The 14416-nt window shown below is 48.7% G+C and overlaps 1 protein-coding gene across 7 annotated transcripts; it reads right to left on the bottom strand.

The window, feature by feature from the left end:
- Window positions 1–838: 838 nt before the first annotated feature.
- LOC308580539 (uncharacterized protein) lies at window positions 839–13183 on the bottom strand. 7 transcript variants are annotated; one of them, XM_081182331.1, is made up of 5 exons: window positions 12434–13183; window positions 9715–10594; window positions 8344–8470; window positions 5276–5458; window positions 839–1854 (listed from the first exon to the last, which is right to left on the bottom strand). In XM_081182331.1, exons 2-5 carry the CDS (start codon window positions 10477–10479, stop codon window positions 863–865), a joined length of 2067 nt encoding a protein of 688 aa, XP_081038457.1. In that variant the 5' UTR covers window positions 10480–10594; window positions 12434–13183; the 3' UTR covers window positions 839–862. The 7 variants fall into 7 exon arrangements, with proteins under 7 accessions (XP_081038457.1, XP_081038458.1, XP_081038459.1 ...); XM_081182332.1 differs by having other exon boundaries at window positions 839–1851; XM_081182333.1 differs by having other exon boundaries at window positions 5276–5455.
- Between the last annotated feature and the right edge of the window lie 1233 nt (window positions 13184–14416).

Here is a 14416-nt window from a genome sequence, read left to right as displayed (position 1 = left end):
TAGCAACAGTTGCAAAGAGTGCTACACGCCAGGTCACATACTTATCTGTGTCTGCGAGGAGATATAAAATCATGTCAGAAGGGTTCTGGCCAGGGGACCTTGTCATTATAGGTGCTAAAAATCTTTCTCTTCCTTCATTATATAAGGGGCAGCGCAAGATATAATGCATAAGGTCCTCTAATTCAGGACATCTCCTAATGCAAACACGTCCGTTTGTTGGTATGCCTCTGTGTCTCCCATCTCTATAAGCTGAACAGGATTTCTTCAGGTCAGCACACATTTTTGTGTGTGTATGCGCCAACTCCCTCGGCCAATAAAGCGAAATGATCGTCGCAACCCCAGAGTCGGCCACGACTGGACCTAATGGTCAGGGGTCCCTTTACCTTTACCTTTTTATGCATGCTTAAGTGGAAAGGGGATGTGGGTGGCGCTGTGGTCTAAACCACAGACCCTAGGGCTTGCCGATCAGAAGGTTGGCAGTTCGAATCCCCGCGACAGGGTGAGCCTCCCTTGCTCAGTCCCTGCTCCTGCCAACCGAGCAGTTTGAAAGCACGTCAAAGTGCAAGTAGATAAATAGGGAAGGTAAACAGCATTTCCGTCTGCTGGTCTGGTTCGCCAGAAGCGGCTTAGTCATGCTGGCCACATGACCCGGAAGCTGTACGCCGGCTCTCTCGGCCAGTAAAGCGAGATGAGCGCTGCAACCCCAGAGTCGGCCACGACTGGACCTAATGGTCAGGGGTCCCTTTACCTTTATGCATGCTTAAGTAGAAAAAATGGAATATGCAAAACAAGAGCAATGACATGCAAAATTTTCACAACACACGTTACAGAACTCAGCTTAAGGTGGAAACAGCGGTGTTGTTTATTTATTTAAACACGGAGTGCCCACCGACAGCCCTGGGACCAACCCAACAGTTTGCGGTCCCTGCGTCGCGTGGCTTCTTTCGTGCCTCGTACAGTCGGCAGCATGAGCAAAACTCTTCTCGCAGTGCGAGCCCCGATGCGCTTTCTGCCTCTCTCCCGTGTGCCTCCTCTGGTGAGTGACGAGGACCACCCTCTTGCTGAGCTCCCTCCCGCAGACGGAGTATCCGTAGGGCTTCTCTCCCGTGTGGGTCCTCTCGTGGTTGGTGAGCTGCGACCGCTGGCAGAAGCTCTTCCCGCACTCCCCGCACTTGTAGGGCTTCTCCCCCGTGTGGATCCTCTCGTGCTTCATGCACGTGGAGCTCTGGCTGAAGCTTTTCCCGCAGTGCGAGCACCGGTACGGCTTTTCCCCGGTGTGGGTCCTCTTGTGCGTGTTCAGGTTAGACCTGTCGCTGAAGCTCTTCCCGCACTCGGCGCACGTGTAGGGCTTCTCCCCCGTGTGGACTCTCTCGTGCGACATGAGGTGCGGCTGCCGGCTGAAGCTCTTCCCACAGTCGGGGCACTTGTACGGCTTCTCTCCCGTGTGCATCGTTTTGTGGGTGATGAGGCGGGATTTGTAGCTAAAGTTTCGCCCGCAGTCCAGGCACTCATACGGTTTTCCTCCGGTGTGAATCCTCTGGTGGGCGACCAATTCGGCCCTCCGCCGAAAGGCCTTCCCGCACTCTAGGCATGTCTTCTCTCTCCCGCCTTTGGTGAGCCTCTCTTTTACCTGTCTGTCGCCGCACGGCTCATGGAAGTGCTGGTAACAAACGATGGAGGCTGCCTCTCTTTCCTTATTTGAGAGGCCTCCTCGCCGGCCCGCCGAAGTTTTGCCCTGATCCGGACGCTGGGAAAGGTTTGGCTCAACGTTCCCCGGCAGGACCCAGTACGGATGGAGATCCCCGGCCATTTCTGGACGGTCCGTCTCTTCCTCCCAGCACCTCTTGCCACCTGCTTGGAGAAAAATAAATCCCAAAGGTGAGCACTCTCCTGCTCCAGGGGAGAAAAAGGGGGCTACAGGGCACAGAAACAGAGTCAGGGCCCAGATCCAAATAGCTCAGTGTTAACTGCAATGACTGGCGGCTACTCTCCAGGGATGGCGTTGGGGGCATAGCTGTCAACGTTTCCCTTTTTTAAAGGGAAATTCCCTTATTCCGAATAGGATTCCTCACAAGAAAGGGGAAAAGTTGACAGCTATGGTTCGGGGACATTTCCAGCCCAATCTCGAGATACTGTGGATTAAACCTGGGACAAAGCAGGTGGTGTGCCCCTGAACTAGACTGTTTATTATTATTAAATGAAAGCTCAGAGTCTAGGGCAGCACGGTGGCAACCCCTGCTTTATGGTATTGTTCGGGACCTACTAAAAATATTACTAAGTATATTTCTTCAGTATACCTGAAGGAGCGTCTCCACCCCCATCGTTCTGCCCGGGCGCTGAGGTCCAGCGCTGAGGGCCTTCTGGCGGTCCCCTCATTGCGAGAAGCAAAGCTACAGGGAACCAGGCAGAGGGCCTTTTCGGTAGTGGCGCCCGCCCTGTGGAACGCCCTCCCATCAGATGTCAAAACGATAAACAACTACCTGACATTCAGAAGACATCTTAAGGCAGCCCTGTTCAGGAAAGTTTTTAATGTATGATATTTTAGTGTTTTTTTTGTTTTTGTGGAAGCCGCCCAGAGTGGCTGGGGAAGCCCAGCCAGATGGGCGGGGTACAAATAATAAATTATTATTATTATTATTATTATAAAGTTAATCCATGTACCAAAAATTGATTAAGGTGTGGAATAATTACAAGCAAAAATTAAGTCTCTTCACCTTTGACAAAAGCTTTTTGCAACAAGGAAATGCAAAGAATTGGGGATTTTTTTGGGGGGGGGGGTTAAAAGCAAGGAGTCTGTATGGGAGTATACTGTATTTAAAAATGGGGTAGCCGAGTTTTTAGGGGGCTAACCAGGTTGGGATAGCTGGGCTTTGAATGTCTTATGTAGATTTTTCAATTTCGTTGTTCTGTATGGGACAACGACAATAAAGATTATCGTATCGTAATTTAATTAGGGAATTCAATTAAGACATACCGTATTTTTTGCACCATAACACTCACTTTTTTCCTCCTAGAAAGTAAGGGGAAATGTCTGTGCGTGTTATGGAGGGAATGCCTACGGGTGGCATGCCTACGGATTTTCCTCCTCTAAAAACTATGTGCGTGTTATGGTCGGGTGCGTGTTATAGAGCGAAAAATACGGTAGTCTGACATTATCAATGATACGGGACAGACCCAACCTCAATTTCCCCAATATTTACACGCTAGGCTTGTAGTCTTCACTTTGGCTGCAAAGAATGGACCCCTCTGTGGGCACCAACAGAATACGAAAAAGGATTAAGCAAAATAGATGAAAATATTCTAGATACAGTGGAACCTTGGAAGCCGAACGTCTGTAAACTCAAATGTTTCAGCTCCCGAGCGACAGAAAACCGGAAGTGATTGTTCCAGTTTTTGAATGATTTTCGGAAGCCGAACATCTGGCGTGGCTCCCGCGGCTTCTGATTGGCTGCAGGGATGCTCCTGCAGCCAATTGGAAGCCGTGCCTTGGAAGTCAAATGTTTTGGAAGTCGAACGGACTTCTGGAATGGATTCCATTCAACTTCCAAGGCACGACTGTATATATCTAACACATAATTCTTAGCATAGTTGGGAAAGGGATTTAGGGCAGGGATTTTTGTTGGAACAAAATTTGTCAACAAGGGGCAATACCTGCCTTCCAAACAGACACTATTAGTACTCAAGCAGTTTTTCTTTGCATAAATAAATTGATCTTTATTTACTTTCTAACATTTTTATCCCATTCTCCCTCCAAACAGGTTGAGAGACAGCATGCAAGGCCCCTCCCCCATTTCATTTTCACAACAACCCTGTGAAGTAGGAGAGGGGGGGGGAGGGAGAGAGAGAGACCAGGCACCATGCAAAGGGCTTTCTGGGTGAATGAGGACTGAACCCCAGATCTCCTGAAACCATATACCATTTCATTTGTTAATTTCTGCATTTATATAGCCACGCCATGACAAGAGGTCCCTGGGCATGTTGTGGTGAAGGAGAAAAAGCACATTAAAAATACAATATCAAACAACAAAAACTCCTAACAAGTTAATTAAAAAGCTGAAACACAATTAAGAAGCACCGATTAAAACTCAGTTTATAACTGAGAGGCCCAGACAATAAAAGGTCAGTTATTTAAAGGGCCCAATAGGTAGCACCACGCAAATAAAACCTCTCTGGGAAGGCTATTCAAGTACCAGGGTGCCACTTCTAAAAAGGTCCTGTCCCTAGTGGGGACTCTCATCCCTTCATCTGGCAGGAAATCTCTGAGCAGGGCCTCTGAGGAGGATCTTAAAAGTTCAGGTGAGGTACAACACGGGAGAAGGCACTTGACAAACACAGGCGCCGTCTCCTAATGATGTCGGCTATGCGTTCCTCTGTACACGGAATTTGTCCCCAACCTTTCAGCAGCTCTGCAATGTCTTTTTGGAATGGATTCTCTCATGTGCAGTAAGGCTTGGTCTCTGGGCGAAGGTTTTCCCACAGTCCAAGCACTTGTAAGGTTTCTCCCCTGTATGTATCCTTTCGTGCGTGTTCAGGTTGGAGCGATGGCTGAAGCTCTTCCCGCAGCCAGAGCAGTTATACGGCTTCTCTCTCGTGTGGGTCCTCCGGTGAACGAAGAAAGCCGACTTGTCGCGGAAGCACTTCACGCAATCCGGGCACTCGTGAGGCCTCTCCCCTGTGTGGATTCTCTGGTGCGAAAGGAGGCTGGAGCTCTGGGAGAAGCTCTTCCCGCACTCGGCACACCTGTACGGCCTCTCTCCGGTGTGGGCCCGTTTGTGCGCCGTCAGGGACGACCGGTCGCTGAAGCTTTTCTCGCACTCCAAGCACTTGAACGGCTTCTCTCCCGTGTGGATCCGCTCGTGAGTAATCAAGTTGGAGCGGTGGCTGAAGCTTTTCCCACAGTCTGAACACTGATAGGGTTTTTCCCTTGTGTGGGTTCTCCGGTGCACATCCAAAGCCGATCTGTCCCGGAAGCTTTTGGCGCAGTCAGGGCAATTGTGCGGCTTCTCGCCCGTGTGGATTCTCTGATGTCGAATAAGGACCGACTTGTGCCGGAAGCTTTTCCTGCAGTCCGAGCAGCTGTAGGGTTTCTCTCCCGTGTGGATCCTCTGGTGTATAAGGAGCCCGGTTCTCCTGCTAAGGCTTTGCCCACAGATTGGGCACTTGCACAACTTCTCTTGCCCAAGGTTTATTTCATTTTCGGAATCGTGTCCAAGCACTTTCCCGCATTCAAGGTCGGCCTTTGCCCCCTTGGCATTTCCCTCCGGTCCTTTCTCACCTCCCCAAGAATTCGTGACTGCACCCCCTTCCTTTCCCTCTTGGATTTCAGAAGTTACTTCCCGAACCGGGCATTGGGCAACGCTCCGTTTATCCCTTTCTGCCAACATCCCACGTGGATCGTCTTCCCCGGGACGTCCTGTCCAATTTTGCTCCACCACCAATGGCCTCTTCTGATCATCTGCTGGAAGAAGCAGAGCGTCCACATGTCAGTCTCTCTGTGCTAAGGGATGAAGGAACAACAGGCCAAGCTCAACATCAGGAAGGAAGATCAGGGGCAGAACATGTGCTTTGCATGCAGAAAGTCCCAGGCTGTGAAAGATTCCTTGTCTGAATAATAATAATAATAATAATAATAATAATAATAATAATAATAATATTATTATTATTATTATTATTATTATTATTATTATTATTATTATTTATACCCCGCCCATCTGGCTGAGTTTCCCCAGCTGCTCTGGGCGGCTCCCAATCAAGTGTTAAAAACAATACAGCATTAAATATTAAAATCTTCCCCAAACAGGGCTGCCTTCAGATGTCTTTTAAAGATAAGATAGCTGCTTATTTCCTTCACATCTGAAGGGAGGGTGTTCCACAGGGCGGGTGCCACTACCGAGAAGGCCCTCTGTCTGGTTCCCTGTAACCTCACTTCACGCAATGAGGGAACAGCCAGAAGGCCCTCGGCGCTGGATCTCAGTGTCTGGGCTGAACGATGGGGGTGGAGACGCTCTTTCAGGTATACAGGACCGATGCTGTTTAGGGCTTTAAAGGTCAGCACCAGCACTTTGAATTGTGCTCGGAAACGTACTGGGAGCCAATGCAGATCTCTCAGGACCGGTGTCATGTGGTCCCGGCGGTCACTCCCAGTCACCTGTCTGGCTGCTGCATTCTGGATCAATTGCAGTTTTTGGGTCACCTTCAAAGGTAGCCCCACGTAGAGTGCATTGCAGTAGTCCAAGCGGGAGATAACCAGAGCATGCACCACTCTGGCAAGACAGTCTGCGGGCAGGTAGGGTCTTAGCCTGCGTACCAGGTGGAGCTGGTAGACAGCCGCCCTGGACACTGAATTAACCTGCGCCTCCATGGACAGCTGAGAGTCCAAAATGACTCCCAGGCTGCGCACCTGGTCCTTCAGGGGCACAGTTACCTCATTCAGGACCAGGGAATCCCCCACACCAACCCGCTCCCTGTCCCCCCAAAACAGTACTTCTGTCTTGTCAGGACTCAACCACAATCCGTTAGCCGCCATCCATCCTCCAACCGCCTCCAGGCACTCACACAGGACCTTCACCGCCTTCACTGGTTCTGATTTAAAAGAGAGGTAGAGCTGGGTGTCATCCGCATACTGATGAACACCCTGCCCAAACCCTGGAGAGCTGCTGCCAGTCAGATCAGGCAATGCTGAGCTAGATGGAGCAATGTTCTGACTCAGTATAAGGCAGCTTCCTGAGGAAAGTGGAGCCATGGTACTACCTGCCACAGTGAGAATCCTTGTGGCGATATAAGTAACAGGCGCCAAAGAGGAATTAGGTATCAGTAATGTCGGTTGTCACCAGCTGATTATGCCAGACCCAATCCCCATTTTGTTCCTGGCTTCAGTCTTGAACCGCTACTTTGTGACTGGTGGGCCTTGAGCTCTCTCAGGTGTGTTCTGGGGCTGAATGGTTTGAGAACCTTTGCCCTAAAATTCTAGATAAATGCTAATTAGGAGGTTTCCTAAAAGGCGAGTTAGAAAGGGGTTGTAGCTAAGGCTAGTCCTACTCAGAGTAAAGCCACCAAATTTAATGGACATGACTAACAGGTTCATTCATTCCAATGGTTCTAACCCGACTCTGATGCAACTCTGATGTGAATTATGACTACTATTAGCAACAGGTAAGTTAAAAATTTATATCATCGCCATCATCAATATGAAAATACAGTGGTACCTTGGTTTGCAAACAGTCTGGTTTGCATACGTTTTGGATCACAAACATGTCAAACCTGGAAATGTGTGTCCCGGTTTGCAAACTTGTTTTGGATTGCAACCCTTTTTATTATTTTATTTTATTTTTTATTCCGAACAAAAAATTTTTGGAGGCCCCATTAGCGAAAGCACGCCTTGGGTTACAACCTGTTTTGGTTTACAAACGGACCTCCGGAACAGATTATGGTTGTAAACCAAGGTACCACAGTAAGAATAAATGGGACCTACAACAAAACATCACAATGTGTTTGTTTGTTTATTTAAGATTGTAAATAAATTTCCAATGAGATTGTAAGTAAACTTATTCCCAAAACATGTTTTCGAAACAGAGTACAACAGAAGTATCAGAAAACAAAATCTATAATAGAAATAAATATAGCAATTTAAAGGCAGACCTTGAAAACGCCAAATTACACAGATTTAGTACACGCTGAAAAATTGTTGAGCCAAATCTCTTCCAGCCGGCCACTTCGACTTGCCCCGCTCCTAGTGTTCCATTGTTCCTTTTCTAACAGACACTCTATGGTGAGTTACAGAGCACGCTCACTCTCTGTTTGGCTAGGTGCGGGGAGAGGTTACTGCCCCATTAGGCAATTTATGCAGTTCTTATGGGAGGGAGGGACACATTTCTCAACCACCTCCCTGGGGTAACTGTGGCTGGTACCGTATTTTTCGCCCTATAGGACACACTTTTCCCCCTCAAAAAATGAAGGAGAAATGTGTGTCCTATGGGGCGAATGCAGGCTTTTGCTGAAGCCTGGAGAGCCCCACAAGCTCGGGGCACAGCGGGGAGGCGCAGCACGCCTTTCCCGCTGTCCCCCGACTTGGTTAGAAGGCTGGCGGAGGGCTTCCCCCTCCTCCAGCCCCGCAAGCTCCCAAAGCAATGCCGAAGCTGCACGCAGCTTCGGCATCGCTCTGGGTCCCGTTCTGGGGGCTGGCGTCGGGGGAAGCTTGGGCTTCCCCCGCCCCAGCCCCGCACCTGGGGGGAGGGAATACATTTTTTCCCTTTATTTCCCCCCCCCCCAAATCTAGGTGCGTCCTATGGGCCGGTGCATCCTATAGGGCGAAAAATACGGTAATCAGGTGCAAAGCATCCTCACCTGCACAGGTGGTTTCTCCGTCCCCCTCTTGCTTGACCTCTCTGCTGAGCACCGCCTTCCAGGTGTCCGGCGGCACCCGCTCTGCCTCTGAAGACTCGGCTGCTACCTCCTTAGACACCCCAGGGACCTGGAAAAATAAAAGCAGGAATAGAAATTAAGTGGCTGCTGAGGCCCGTTGGCATAAAAAGGTCCCTAAGAGTCAAAAGTGAAGCTGTCTCCTGTTTCTGTCCTGGAAGAGAGTGCTCATCCACAGCATACATTTAAAGTGCTATGATACCACTTTAAACAGTCAAGGCTTCCCCCAAAGAATCCTGGGAAGTCGAGTTTGTTAAGGCTGCTGAGAGCTCTTTGGGGACACCCTACTCCCCTCCCAGAGCAGTAATTCCCAGAGTTCCAGGGAAAAGGGATTGTTAATAAACCACTCTGGGAATTGTGGCCGTGGGAGGGGAAAAGGGAGGCAGTCTCCCAAGAGCTCTCAGCGCCCTTGAAAACTGAAGCTCCCAGGAGTCTTCAGAAGAAGCCATGGCTGCTCTAAATCTGTATTAACCAGGTTTTTCTTTCAAGTCCAGAGGGTGACAACACGAGAACGGGGCCTTCTTTGCAGTGGCTCCCCATCTGTGGAATGCTCTCCCCAGGGAAGTTCACATGGCACCTTCATTATATACCTTTAATCACCAAGCAGAAATGTTCCTTTTTAACCAGTCCTTTGGTTGATTTGATTGACATCCTATGCCCTTTTAAAATGGGGGAAGGGGGGGTATTGTTTTTGTTTGATTATGTATTTTGTGATTTTATATTCTGATTTTATTCTGTGAGACACCCTGAGACCTGTGGATATAGGGCAGTACAGTGGTACCTTGGGTTACCGACGCTTCAGGTTGCAGACGCTTCAGGTTACAGACTCCGTTAACCCAGAAATAGTACCTCGGGTTAAGAACTTTGCTTCAGGATGAGAACAGAAATTGTTCAGTGGCGGCGCGGCGGCCCCATTAGCTAAAGTGGTACTTCAGGTTAAGAACAGTTTCAGGTTAAGAACAGACCTCCAGAACGAATTAAGTTCTTAACCCGAGGTACCACTGTACAGTTGTACCTCAGAAGTCAAATGGAATCCGTTCCGGAAGTCCGTTTGACTTCCAAAACATTCATAAACCAAGGCGAAGCTCCTGCAGCCAATTGGAAGCTGCGTACGCTGCATTGGACATTTGGGTTCCAAAGAACGTTTGCAAACCGGAACACTCACGTCTGGGTTTGCGGCATGCGGGAGCCAAAATGTTTGAGTCGCAAGGCATTACTCAACCAAGCTACGACTGTATATAAACTAATTTATTTTTATTAACCAAAAAATGACCTGGCTGAAACCACCTGGCTCACCTCCTCTTCCCATCTCTCCTCCGCTCGGGATTGCTGCAGCAGGAAGTCCTCAGCTAGGGCCACAGCTTGCGCGCAGGACTCGGGGCTCCCCTCCCTGACCCAGGCCTGGACTTCCGGAGGCAGGACAGTCAGGAATTGCTCCAACACCAGCAGCTCCAGGATCTGCTCCTTGGTGTGCCTCTCCGGCTGCAGCCACTGTCGGCAAAGGTCCCGGAGGCGGCTGCAGACCTCGCGGGGGCCCTCAGCCGCCCGGTAGCAAAACTGCCGGAAGTGCTGGCGGACACTCTCCGCATCCAGGTCCTCTTCCTTTACCGTCCTAGGAACGAGGACCTCGCCTTCGGCCCCCGAGCTCTTATGGGCTTCACCACTAGGCAGGAGTTGAGCCCCTTCCTGCCTCCTCAGCTGCAGGCCTCTCTCTGATGCTCCCTCCAAGGGAGGCAGATCGGCCTGAGAAATATCCCTCAGTGCAGGTCCCGGCTGGGGGACCTTTCCTCGTTCCAAGTGTGGGGACTGTACCGCCTTCAAAAACCGCTGCCACTGAGTCTCCCAGCATCCTTGCGCTGCCCCCTCGGGCTCCCATTTGACATGGTCCAGTGCGGCACCTTCCCAGAATCCCTTGGCACTCTCAGGCTGGGCGGCACGAGGCTCTTTCCCTCTGCCCTTCCCTGGCTCGGTATCCACTGGGTCCTGCTTCTCAGTCTTCACACCCAACTTTCCAATAGTCTCTGTGCCAAAATCGGACGCATCGCCACGATCTGCCGCCATTTTGGTTCCTGGTGGACTGAATTGGGGTGTGTGAAATGAGCCTCCCACCAAATCAAATGCGGAAATAACAGGCCCTCCAGAGTTCACACCTGGATTCTAGGTTGGGATCCTTTGCCTGAGGAAAAAAGAAAGAACGAAAGAATATTTCTGAATCAGAGGGGATAAGCAGGACCCGCAACAAAATTTTGTAGCGCCGGCTGGGAACTGATAACATGGGTTTCCTTCTCCCAGGGTGCAAAGAGTGCTGCCAATTGATGCTGATTATTGCCTTTTCCTTAGATCTGTTATTTGCTTGTTGCCTGGAGGTCTCCAAGTGACTTGAAAAACACAAATAAATGTATTTACTAGCCCAGAGGTGGAAAGAAGTCCCTACCAGAGAAGAATGGCAGATTAAACTGATGGAGTATTCCGAAATAGCAAAAATGACCGGAAGAATTAAAAACCAGGAGGAGCAAAATTTTAATAAGGAATGGGGGAAATATATACAGTGGTACCTCAGGTTAAGAACTTAATTTGTTCTGGAGGTCCGTTCTTAACCTGAAACTGTTCTTCACCTGAGGTACCACTTTAGCTAATGGGGCCTCCTGCTGCTGCCGCCATGCGATTTCTGTTCTCATCCTGAAGCAAAGTTCTTAACCCGAGGTACTGTTTCTGGGTTAGCGGAATCTGTAAACTGAAGCATCTGTAACCTGAAGCATCTGTGACCCGAGGTGCCACTGTAATTTACTTGAAAAATCATTGTAAACAATTAAAATTATTAGTAGGATTGGAATGGAACTTGTAGTTTAACGTCAAACTATGGTTATAATGGAGATTTAATAGAGTTGGATTAATAGAGAAGATGCAAGAGGAAAAAAGTTAACATAAGGACCCACAATGGGGAGTAGGGAAGTCAAGGGGAACCTATAAAATTCTCTTTTTATTTTGGTTGTTTGACAAATGTTTGTAAATTTCAAAATCTGAAAAATTTAATATATATACATATACGTGGGGGGGGGGGGAGGAAAAACACATAAATGTATTACCCCTTCAAAACCAAACCAAACCACTCCTCCTCAGTCCCCTTGGACTCGATATGGCTTTGATTGGCATGTTTTGTTACATTCCACGTTCCCATAAAGTGACTTGCTATTTCTTTGCAATGAAAGGCAGCCCCAAAATTTATTATTTTTACAAAAATGAAACAAATGCCCACTAGCACAATTTGTGCTCTGAAGCCCACCACACGAGGTGCCTGCCTGCCTGCCTGCATCAATCAATCAATCAATCAATCAATCAATCAGTATTTACTGATTATTTTTTCCAGTTAAAGCTTTCTGCTGGTTTGATTCCCAGATGTTACATGCCGCCTTGGAATGTTTTGAGAAAAGTGTGCTTTAGGAATTTTAAATCACTGCCCAGAAATGGAAAAAAAGTTGCAGTACCAGCCAAGTAGCTAATTAAATTAATGGATTATGCCAAAATGGCAAGGTTAACGGGTGCAATAAGAAACCGAGAATAATTTTTTAAAATTAAAAATCGGGGAGAATTTGTGGAATATTTGAAAAAACTCAATTTATGCAAATAAGCTCATTAGCAGGATTAGCGTAAAACAAGCAGTTAGATGTATTATTCAGAGAAACTAAAGAATAACTTAAAGATGGAGTAATGTGGAAAATGCAGTATGAAAATCAAAACTAAAAAGAGACCACAAAACGGGGGGAGGGAAGTCAAATATACGTGTACTAGAAATGTATTTTTGTAATTTGTTTGTCTGCGTATCTTTGAAAAAAATCCCATACATTTCTAGTACACTTATATTTGACTCCCCACCCCCCTTTTGTGGCTTCTTTTTATTTATATATATCTAGATCTAGAAATTCGTAAATCACATCTTCCTTTCCCTTTCCCTCCTCCTCTCTTTTGCACTGCACGCAGCCCCACCTCCCAGCCCCTTGCAAGCGAGCTAACTCACCTGATCCCTCAAATCCCAGGAGATCCTCCCGCTTTCCGGAGATGCAATATATACAGCATATATTGAAAAGCTACTTTGGGTCTCCCCTCTCCCACCAGGCTTCCCCCGGGAGAAGGCGGAGCAGGAAGTGACTCCGCACAGGCGCAACCCGTTTGCGAGGAAGTCTTTTCTGAGGATCGACCCCCTTCGGCGTCGCCCCTTTGGAGGTTGCAACCTGCACAAAACTGGGGTGGATCCCAGAATCATCACCGCCCCCGACCCTGGGAGAAACAAAGGCCCGCGAGACGGGGTGGGGGTGGGGGAAATGGAGGGTATTCCTGGAAAAGGAAAGGGGGATTTGGCATTCCAGGCTTGGATTGGAAACTCGTGTCTTCCCCTCACCCCCCATATATTTTTGTTTTCTTGCTGCTGAACTCCAACTCCCATCAGCCCCAGCTTACCATGGCCAGTGCTGAGGGATGACGGGAGTTGTAGTCCTAAAACAGCGGCAATGTTGCTCAGGTTCCAATTCCAAGAATTGGAAGTGTTGCAGGAATTTATGTATAGGTTGGGGGAGGGGATTGACCCTCCAGCAGATATCATGCACATGCAGCCCACTACCAAAATCAGCACAATCGCTTTTGTGACTTGTTTTTTGTCCCCACAAAACACTTCATCTATCTGGTCCATGGGGTCACGAAGAGTCGGACACGACTAAACGATTAAACAACAACAACAAAATCTATTCAAAGGGTCTCTGCTGCACAATACCAAAGGAATTCACTGATAAATGTACTGGCTCACTGGGAAAACTTCAGAAATTCATATAGACATGTGAGCTCAGCTACTCAGCAGCCCCTCTGCCTGAGTGATAATTCCTGGCATCCTGATACCTGAGTGTCATTCCAGAAAAAACAAACCCAGATGAAGACAAAAGGGTGTGATTAACTTGGCTGGGAAACAGGGAAATGTAAATATCTCTTTTGTTCCACTTGATGGGTGTTTGGTGGAGGGCAAGGAGAACCATGGGGCAGGGTCCAGGATGCTCAGATTACTGCCACCAGACCTCCCCTTTCATGATGTAACCGTGATGTATTAGTGATGTAGTTTGGGGGGGGGTGAAACATGGCGATTAGCAGCTAATAAAAGTTTGGGGGCTCTTTTGGGGGGGCTTCCATCTTGTTCCACCTTGTGGCAGGTGGGAATCCTGTTGCGACAGTCTTCAATAAAGACCAAGCCTACCGGCTGCTGTTTTGCTCTGGTATTCCTGGCTGGTGTCCTTGTTTTCTGTCAAAAGGTAGCCCTCAGATTTCTCCGTTAACAGAAGAGACCCCCGAGGGTCATCTAGTCCAACCCCCTGAAATGCAGGAAGTTCAACTAAAGCTTACTGAACTGAATGAGTAGCTCAGTTTGATAGAGCGTGAGACTCTTAATCACAGGGTTGTGGGTTCGAGTCCCGTGTTGGGCAAGAAGATTCCTGCATTGCAGGGGGTTGAGCTAGATGACCCTTGAGGTCCCTTCCAAATCTACAATTCTGTGAGCCACCCAAGAACTCCATTAACCTTCACCCGCAGAACTACAGTTCCCAGGGTCCCGGGGAGAAAGAGTGGGACTTCTGCTTTGCCACAAAGGACCCTCTTGCTGCCGCCCCCTCCTCATGTTGCAAAACTGCAACCTGGATGGCTTTAAAAGTGGATTAGGCAAATTCATGGGGGCTACCAATGGCTCCTGGCCATGATGGCTGTGCTCTGCCTCTGCTTCTGAATACCCTGAATCCAGGTGGCTGGGATCTGCAGGAGGGGAGAGGGCTCTTGGACTTCCCGTTGGGCATCTGCTTGGCTGCAGTGAGAACAGGATGCCACAAGGTGTGACTGGAAAGTTGGGTCACAGAAATCAAACACTACTTTTCTGGGCACAGCCCAGGAGGAAGGAGCGGAACCACTGTATGACATTGCCCCCAACTCCCAGCCCCACCAGACGGTCCAGAAGGATGCTATGGTCGAT

This window comes from Podarcis bocagei (assembly GCF_964188305.1).
Source record: "Podarcis bocagei genome assembly, chromosome: 2".
Classification (NCBI taxonomy): Eukaryota; Metazoa; Chordata; class Lepidosauria; order Squamata; family Lacertidae; genus Podarcis; species Podarcis bocagei.
The sequence above is the reverse complement of the archived record's forward strand: the minus strand, read 5'-3'. Positions and strand labels throughout refer to the sequence as shown.